The 10,487-nt window shown below is 35.3% G+C and overlaps 1 protein-coding gene across 1 annotated transcript; it reads right to left on the bottom strand.

Annotated features, from left to right (window-relative positions):
- Positions 1-3,278: 3,278 nt before the first annotated feature.
- Bap55 (Brahma associated protein 55kD) lies at positions 3,279-9,841 on the bottom strand. The gene is made up of 4 exons (XM_069847426.1): positions 8,957-9,841; positions 7,636-7,887; positions 6,318-6,515; positions 3,279-4,147 (listed from the first exon to the last, which is right to left on the bottom strand). Exons 1-4 carry the CDS (start codon positions 9,623-9,625, stop codon positions 3,932-3,934), a joined length of 1,335 nt encoding a protein of 444 aa, XP_069703527.1. The 5' UTR covers positions 9,626-9,841; the 3' UTR covers positions 3,279-3,931.
- Between the last annotated feature and the right edge of the window lie 646 nt (positions 9,842-10,487).

Below are 10,487 nucleotides of genomic sequence, written 5' to 3'. Positions count from 1 at the left end.
AATAAAGTATTTTGAATGCCATATAGCCTAAAATCTAAGTTACAACGAACTTAATTTATATTTCAATTTTCATATAAATCGGTTCAGCCATTATCGCGTGAAAAGGTAACAAACATCCAGACAGACAGATAGACAGACATACAAACAAAAATTTCAAAAAAGCGATTTTCGGTTTCAGGATGGTTAATTATACATGTTAACACCAATTATTTTTGGAAAATCGAAAATTACCAGAAAAATTTTGGCTACAGATTTATTATTAGTATAGATGTGGGAGTGGAAAAACATTATATGCATTTCTTAAGTTAAGTCTCGGACTACTTAATTGCAGTCCTTGCTATTGCTCGGACGCAAACTTGTCCTCAACTAGTCAAACAAAAAGCATGTTGTCTTTTTTTTGACATGCAGGGAGTTGTGCACAAGGAATTTGTTACTTCTAACGAGTCGGTTAATGCCGACTTCTACTGCGATGTTTTGAGGAGGCTGCTGCATGAGGAAGTTCGTCATAAAAGACCACAGCTTTGATATGACAGAAACTGGCTTCTGCACAACGACATTGCTCCGCCACTCACTCTGCCTACAAAACACGAGACCTCTCGGGGGGAGGGGGACATGACAGTGATCGTGCACCCTCCCTATTTGCCAGATTTAACCTCTTATGACTTATTTTTTTTTCTTTTCCTACGAAGGTGATGGTGGCCAGATTTATATGAGGTAAATGCCAACATTTATATAGGCCCAATCCAGATACATTTTGATGTTACATCATAGTTCATATACTTGCCTTTTAAGAATTGTTTCTTTTTATTGTACATTTATACTCTTTCCAAGTTGTTAAACATTGCTGATATTATGAGTCAACATTTGAGTTGTGAGTTAACCCTACAGTCAATAACGTTTCTTAGGATAATTAAAAAAAAAAACTGTTATTATCGGATATAAAACATTTTCAGACAGTATAAATTATACAGAAGTCAAGATACTTTCGAAATCAGTGAAACTGTTTTATAAAAATAACATCATTCCACTCACAGAAGAATAATTGTGTGTAATGTTACTTGTTTTGAGTTGTTTCATTTACTTCACCTCGGCATGTTTATTTCTTCAAAATGTTAGAGTAAAACTTTTCAAGCTATTTTTGTGTGAGTATTGCAGTTTCTCCGATAGTTGTTCTCTGAAGACACGAATTGGTCTTATTCAGTATCATGAATGCAATAAGGAATTTTAAAACTTTCAGTAGTTAGGTGTGTTTTTTTCACAATGCCATTATGGAAGCTAGTTGAGAAATTTGGAAAGGCCAGTTTCCTAAGCAGATAAAAAAAATTCTGGCAGAACAAAATACTACGATGGTTTCATAAGAAGTCCATGAAATTACTGAGAATTATGGAATATGCAATGCAGAAAAGTTGAGAGTTATTTCAGACGAGCTCCTTATTAGCAAGGACCTGAATTTCTATCATCAATTTTTCTCAAAATTAACGTATATTTTTCTGAAATTAGCATCTACTTTTTTCCAAAGGAGACTTTGTGCATTCTACCTTTCACTTCTCAAAAGATAACAGTTCAGCATTTTCCTTCTTCAAATTACGTTTGCCTGAAATAACAGCACCATACTATGATAAAACACGTTCACTGTCAATATTGTTTGTCAGTATCCATAGTACTTGCAAACAACATTCTGAAAATGCTTTATTCTCCAACGTGGCAACTGCAGAATTTACAAAAAACTAACTTAGCATCTGAAGTATAGTCCATGATTGGAGTACTGCTGGCTCTTTCGTGAGCAGTTATAGTTGTTTGTCCCATTTTACAAAGCAGCATGTATCTCACAAATTCAATCAACTCTGCCATTATAACTAGAATAACTATTCAATTCTGCTGCGGTCTCAAAAACAAATGGCCAAGTAAACCAACGCAGTGCAGTTTAGCAAAGCCCATATCGAATATAGAACTTCATAATCGATATTACGATATGTTTATTAAACATCTGATCTCGATTATCAATATATGAAATTTATCGAATCGAGCAGACAATAATTGATAAAGAGATAATCGTTCAACATATTTTGAGTATTTAAGAAGTGACTTTAATTTTTGTGTGTGTGTATATATATATATATATATATATATATATATATATATATATATATATATATATATATATATATATAATATGCTGTTTGCTTGAAAAATAGCATTTTTACTGATAAATCGCTATTAAATAACATTTTTTTCGTGATCTCGCAATTTGAAAGGAAATTCGAATTTTCATTCCTGCTAGAAAATCATGTTAAATCACCTTACATATGAAGAAAAATATTTTCTACCCCAACAATTTAAAAATTCGCGCATTTTGCAACTGCGAAATTTTCAGGTCCCTGCTCATTCGTATGGGACCTCTCAGAAGGTGGCTTATAAAATGAAGATGCATTTTGAACACCATGATGCTGGTGAAGTGACTTTTGTTGATGTTGGTTTACTAACACTAACAGAACATTCTGCATGATTTTTTTCTGAATGTTGTGGAGAGCACGAAGGAATGACTATTGATGAGTAAAGAACAAATTAGAAATTTGAATTTTATATTAATAACCCTTTTACATAAACTGCATTCTTTTGTGAATGAAATGCTTTCATTGTAAACTTTATTTTTATCGAAGTTGTGTGTATCCAATGCTCAACCACTTCACTTGCGTGATTCGGGTTCCGCATGCTGCAGATAGGTGGCAGAACTGTGACCCATTTTTCTAGTTGTACACCACTTCGGCAGGTCACATTGTACATGATGTGTGTATCTGTAGAGAGTTATGTCGTGTATTAAGGTGAGTGTATGTGTAAGTGTCCGTGTAGTGTCTGGAATGAGTGATGATGATGAGGGAGAAGGGGAAACCCAGTGCCGGCACATAGCCTACTCCTGTCAAATAGCACCAAGGGGGCCGCCAGGCTTAACGTCCCTATCGGACGAAGTTGCAATATTTAAAGTATCGTAACATAAAAACTACACTTAAATATCTGCAGTGTTCGGGAAAAGTGACATAAGTCAGTTTTCACAAACCTTTTTTGATAATTTTTTGATAACTTACACTGGTTTATGTCGATCTGATTTTTTTCTGTATGAATTATTGTAATGGGAGAAATACTTATGTATTTTTTTCTAAGCAAGCAGATGTTCCGTAAGTTGTCAATAAATTATTAAAAAAGGTTTGTGGAAACTGACTTATGTCACTTTTCCCAAGCACTGCAGATATAAGGCCATGATAAATTGGAGAGTCTAAAGATCTGCCTAAAAACAAATATGTTTATTCATTAAAAAATCTTTATAAATCTTGGTGGTTACTGAAATTTAAACTCCAAACACATAGGAGAAACGAAATAATACATTTTCAGTACATTTTACGCATGATGCATAATAAATTCAGATATATTTCTTTCTATGGAAATGTATATAACATTTACAGTTTATTTGTATGTAAGCTTCTTGGTTAAAGAATATCACTTATTCAGACTCACATGGAAAATGAGTTATGTGAAACAGAGAAATTAGTGAAGTAATTAAAATAAAATCTACACAGCATCTGTCTGTAATAACTCGCTTATGGCAAGTGATTCCTGGTAAAAAGAATTATGACTAAAAAGAAGGCAGGTCTTGTCATATATGATAAATGGCGAAGTTATGCGTTTGTTGTATGGATTAGCTCACTGTCTCTCGGAATCACTTACTGTAGATTTTCCTAAACATTCACTTTTCAGATTTGTAACATAAAGACATAGTCTATCTATATTTGCTCATTTTCGTTTGAATACTGTGTGATACTTTCAAAGGTCCACGAAGGCCATATGTGAACACTGAAGACGTCTTTATTCCACAACACAATTATTCTGCATGCACAAGATATAAAACACAGCAACATTATCTCGAAGGGTGTAATAGTCACGGACACTTGCGCTCCACTTGGCCTTTGCCCCCCTCTTCATACTCTTGACTTGAGATCCACATCTGCTGGAACGTGCCAATGGACGCCAGGATGGAACCACCTATCCATGCACCAAACCGACGCTCAGCACAGCCATTAGCACTGATCAACTTGAGGCGCATGCTGGAGGGGATGCGGACTGACAAATCTCGGTTCAGGCGCTCTGGGAACCCCTGTAAAGGAGAGAGAGAAAAGATTATTTTGTCCTATTTAATTTCAGGATATTTCACCACTGATTCTGAATAGTATGTGTAATTTAAAATAGCCATTTAAAAAATAGATCTAGAGCAGTATACATCAACTCTGAGCATTACAGTCCAAATGAGCCCATTGTATCGCTCTTTTTTTACGTTAAATGGACAGAATTAACCAGCCTTGAAACTTTAATCAGTTTCAGAAATTAACTCACATTTCTTGGCAATGTCCTCAGTGCAAAGTTCGGCATCAAACAATATCTTTTAAGATTTCATATATTACATTATACAGATTATAATTGAGAACCGTTTTTGCAAAACATGCTAACTGAAAAAACTAAATTTTACAGGAGACACAAAAAACTGAATGGAGACAAGTTAGGTTATAGGTGCAACCATCACACTTTGACACACTACAATGAAGAGAAATAATTGAATTTTACTAAGATAACTTTAACATCGTGTAGAGGCCTGCTTTATGTTCACGAATCCATCAAAATCTCAATTTTGCAAAAACGGTCCTCAATGCCATGTGGATTAAGTCTATCACAATCTTAAAAGTTGATCCTTTGTGATGATATCGCTGGGGCTGGACGCACAAAGGAGAAAACTGAGTTCTCCCTCCATAATGTTTAACAATTGGCACAGGTTTTTATCGAAAAATCAATAGAGGAGCGTTGCTTTCACTGTCTCCAATTTTTCACCACATGAACAGCACAACTGGTTGTGATGCATGCAATGGCTAAAGTGCATCTTAAGTACTACAGTACTGTGTGGATGCTGCAATTGTGTTTAAATTCTGCTCAAGGCATGAATAATAATAATAATAATAATAATAATAATAATAATAATTTATTTAACCTGGCAGAGTTAAAGCCATACGGCCTTCTCTAACACTCAACCAGGAGTAAAACTGCATTACAAAAAACACTACAAATTTACAAAGTACACTACAATTTTACACACAAAACTGAATAAGATGATAATAATAATAATAAAATGTAAACAACAAGTAAGTAGAAATCAGACATAATATATAACATACAAAAAGAAAGAAAAAAGCATAATAAAATGTGAACAGCAGGTCAAAATAAATGAGACATACAAAGTATAAAAAAATAAGACAATTATTGATGATGATGATAATAATAATAATAATAATAATAATAATAATAATAATAATAGTAGTAATAAAATAGTGCAGTACAAAGCATACAATGAATACAATATTTTTAAGTACACGCAGTAAGGAAAATTATGACTATATATAGCTCAACTTATCACATTATAGATATACCATTATCGGAAAATATGAAAACAAAAATATAAAATAAGTTAAATATCACTAGAAGATAAAAAAAAAAAGAGAGTACGTGGAAACATGCAATACAACACTTGTCATAAGAGTAAGTTAGTTTGCTTGTTCATGATATAATTGACGTCCATTTTTTTTTTTTTTCAAATGGGGAATTGTTTTCATGGTCACCCCACATTATGTGAGTTCCACCAAGTGTCTGTCTAGTGCAAGTAGAAATAGTGAGAGAAAAGGGGAATTTTGAGAATTCTTTGTCTCTCACACATCAGCCTCTCACCTAGTGCAGAGTTGAGAAAAGATCAAACATGGGCTTAAATAAACCAGAAGGTATATTTGTGCAGGTAGACGAATATAGTTTATGCATGACTGGGGCAAAATATTTTTTATGTTGCAATCTAATTGATATGGAACACAGCAACCAAAAGTTGTCAAAGTATGTGACTTCTTTCTTTCAATTACACCATTTCTCAGGTGATCCAAAACAAGACAGCCACATGCATTAAGAGAAGTTACAACCTCTCTTGCAACTTTTCTGTACAAAGCTCGGTTCCACAAGTAGAACTTATGCATTCCTGAGATATTGCAAAATTGTTGGCAAACAAGTGCATGTTGTATTTGACACTTCGAGTTTTGAAGTAGTTGTACATTTTATACAATATTTTTCGTGCCATTTGTGTTTATTACGATTTCCAATGTGAACAATGCTCTGGAATAACCTGTACGAAAAACTTCACTATCACAACAACGGAACAGAAACAGATTGACGCTCACTTTCTCCTTGCTGTGGCATCTGACTGCACAGATATACCTTCCATACTTTTAGGAGTTACTGACCTGAAGAAAGGAATTTCCGCCAGTGACCACAACACTGCCGTAGAGTGCGGGCCGTACATCCACATCACACATGCCTACACTGGTCGTGACAATATGCCCAACGCCCAACATTGTGTTGCCTACCATACCGCCTCGCATCTGCACCACACTTGGGTCAAAAAGTGCCTCTGGAATGCGGAAGCGTTCACTGCCAAAGTCCTGTTAAAAACATGCATCAAATACTGTGGTTAAAGTGACTACCATGGGACTAAAAGTGATCAGAGCTAAGTTTTAGAAAATTAAAAAAATTTCACTGGAATAATTTGTTATACGTTTTTTTTAGCCTTGTACAATAATGTTTCTCTTGATCAAGTGGTTGTCATACACTTCATTATACCCTAGGTCACAGCTTCAATCCTGACTTAAGGGTGAGGGAGTGTTACAGAATAAAAATCCTCGAAAGAGAAGTAAAGCTGGTTCCACCGTTATATTAAAAAATAATGGAGAACAGAATGTACACTTGCACAAGTATGGGAGCAGTATGTAGCATTCATTTGTGAAATATTTCTCATCCTTATTTGGGTTAGAAGCGAATAGTTAATAATACTAATGAGAGGCATGATAGCCCATGAAAGACCATGACCGACCAGCCAGCTGCTGGCTTCATGTCCACATGCCGAAACAGAGGTGGACGATCAACCAACTTTTGGAGGCATATCTCCCCCCCCCCCCCCCCCCAGCCATTATAGCTGGCTTCGTAACTGGATTTCACTACCTATCGTAGCTTCCCAAGTGCATCACGATGCTGGGTGGGCACAGTCCCATACAATGGCCGAAATTTCATGAGAACATTTCTTCCCCCATGAGGACTCGAACCAGTGCGTATTCTGTAATGAGAGTCCTAGGCAGAATGTCTTAGACCACGGTGCAGGACAAAAATGAATAGTTATTAAGGATTATTTAAAATATATTTGCGTTAATAATTGTTTCTTGTAGGGTTTTAAATGTTTCGAAGTGGTGAATATTTTCATTTTGGAATTTTCAGGAGAGTACATAATTATCATCCTCCTAGATTGTTCTCACCAGTCTACATAAAAGAATCTGTGCTTGAAAGAGAGATTCGAGACTTGATTTACCAGCTATTTATCATCCACGTCACGTTTTCAACTATTATTTGGGATGATTTCCGCATTGTTGGTGCTTCCACCTTATATATGGTACCTGATACTTCGAGATTTGCACTATCCAGAAAAGTCACAAATATTGGTCATATTTAAAGAAACTCAAGACTTACCAATCAGTCAATAATTAAGGAAAAAAGCTTCCTAAACATACGTACCTGATGGTATCCATTGGGGAACTCGTAGTGCACTGTGGGAATGGAGGACACGGTCTTCTCATCGTAAGGAGTCTCTGACACCTGCAGAACACTCGCCTGGAAGTCCTGAATCACCTTTTTGGTCATGTAGTTGTGCCAGGATGTTGTGACCTCAGGCACGTTACGCTTCTTGACCCAGCGTGCCCTCTCACGCTCCTTCACCACCTCCTTGCTACCCACCAGGTATGAGGGTACAATCTCAATCTCGTTTTCCTGCAATGTGAAGTTCAAATTAGGCTTAAATTAAGTGGTGGAGGTGAAATATTGTTATTTGTGGATATAACAAAAACTTTTATTTTCATTTTCATGTCACTTATTGTATTGCATATATTTTACATCAGTATTGTAGCTTTGAGATGTGGAATAAGTATAACTTATACAAAAACATATAATAGGCCTATATAGTAAACAGATTAATTCAACTTAAAGGTATAAACATTTCGTCAATTTAGTAGAAGTTATGATATGGAGAAATTTATTTTCAAATCTGTTGTAGGCTAAAACTTTTTTACTTAGCCCACAAAACTATTTTCAATAGCCTAATTTAAATTTATAAAATGGTTTCTGAAAGGACTCTGATATGATAACCAATCTATGATATAGCATAATGTCTTCAGATTCTAATCTATAGTGTTATACAGATAAATGTTAAACAGGCCTATATTGTAACATTCCATAGCCATTTTTGAAAGTATGAGGGAACAGCTTTCCTTTCTTCCGTTACTTTTGCATGACATTTTCGCAGAAAGAGGACTGTGAAACTGAAATATAATTTATCAGAATGTCAGCGTTTACATACAATATGTAGATTAAATATATAACTTACGTAAAAGTCGTCACAAGTAATAATCTCTAATCCAATTCAACCTAGGGGAATTAATATGCTTACAGCAAGAATAATTTTAATTATACCACTTAATATTATGACTAATGCTGTCATATCTATTCATTTGTGTACATAACTTTAGGTGGTGCGGAGTAGCCTATATTGTTCATTTGTTATAGCAGCAGGGTCACACAGAGGAAATAAAATCTAAACAGGCAAGAGTTACAGGTTTCAATTTAAGTGTAAAATAAACAGTTTTGTTCATCAACTAAACTATCATAAAACTGCTAAAAACTAAAATTTCAGTCTGTGCGAAATAGATTAATGACATGCATGAAAACAAATATAGAACAAAACCATATTTGCTAAAGACAGAAAGACGAGCAAGTTATCGCTTTAAAATACTCTCAATGTCTTATAGTTATTATATCATGTAGCTGAATGCTTCCGACTTACTTGCAGGTGATTTTTGCACTGCATGCTTATGTAATCTCCGCCCAGAGGCGACTTGACAATGGCTTGCGTCAACACGAATCCATCCTGAACCGGCACTGCCGATGTGTGTGTAGCACCACTGTCCACCACAATACCCGTTGCACGTCCGTTCGCGAAAGCAGCAAGGACGGCATTTTTGACGAGGAAAAACGCAGGGACATTGTACTTCTCGAACATGAGTTCTGTTAGCTTTTCGCGTTTGTTTCGTACATTCCATGGGGCTTCTGACATCAGGACAGGATGAAATTCTGATTCCGACTGAATGCATTTTGCATAAGTGTAATCTAGCACTTTTTCAAACAGATCCCAATCTTCAATCATACCGTCTTTCATATAATTAGAAACTTCCATTCCTTTTCTGGCGACATGAAGGAAGTTTGTGTCTATGTGATACTTTGTGTCAGATGTAGATGAAGATACATTTGAGGGATCGGGTTTCTTTTCATCGACTTCCATTCCGTCAGTCTTTAATGATGTTGTCTGATTTGCATCTTCAACAACACCCACGACAGCAGGGATTTCTGCTTTTGGCGTGTCTTCTTGAGCATAACCTACTCTCAGCGAGTAATGCCCGATATCGAAGACAAGCGCGCCGATCTCGTCCCCTCCGTAGAGCATGCCAGCACTCATGACGAACACTTAATTTATTACTTACCGGTTACAGAAATGAACTGATAATCATTTAATACACAATAGTCTTTCTAAAACGCTACTGAACCTCATTAAATGGGTTATTTCTTGGTAGGAACCGGCTTATCTTTCTTTACGTTCAATTGTTTACTGTAACTCGTTTTGTTCAAATTTTCACTGTACTGCCAACATAACAGAATTATAACCACGATTATAAAGCCGGCGGTGGTTATATGCAAGAAAAGCGATTTCTTATTCTAAACCATAAGCTTTTCAAAACTGTAGTGCTTAAAGTCTACTATATGTAATGTACCTAATTGTACAATTAGATGTAAGTGTAAGTAATGAAAATGCAATTGTTTTCCATTGCACTATTTGCTAAATAAATCGTGGATGCACATGTATTGGTTTTCTCTGAGATGTCCGACCAAAGAGTACTGTTTCTGTACCACTGCCTGCTGGATAAGATATGTGTTCTGTACTCTTTGTGTACGAATGAAATTCCCTAAAAACAACAAATAAACTTCCCTTCAAGTGATTTTCGTATGACAGTCGACAACAAATAAAATTAAATGAAGGGTCCAGGGGCATGACGATCAAAGTCCATTAAAAGAAAGAGCTAATGGTGTCATTTGTTAGAGGCGGTCAAGTACTATCTTTTAAATGTCATTTTATGACTGCAAATTGGGTATACACTGGGTGGCAGTGATATAAATATACAATAACATTAGAATAATTACAGCAACAAATAACATAGATAAAATAAACGTAAAATTAATTATGATTATAAATAAATAAATACAATAAACAAATGACTATAAATAAAGACTATGCTATAAATAACGCTTAATAGAGAGGTAGG

This window comes from Periplaneta americana, chromosome 15 (assembly GCF_040183065.1).
Source record: "Periplaneta americana isolate PAMFEO1 chromosome 15, P.americana_PAMFEO1_priV1, whole genome shotgun sequence".
NCBI classification, from domain to species: Eukaryota; Metazoa; Arthropoda; class Insecta; order Blattodea; family Blattidae; genus Periplaneta; species Periplaneta americana.
Note: the sequence above shows the minus strand (reverse complement) of the source record. Positions and strands in the feature narration are given on the sequence as shown.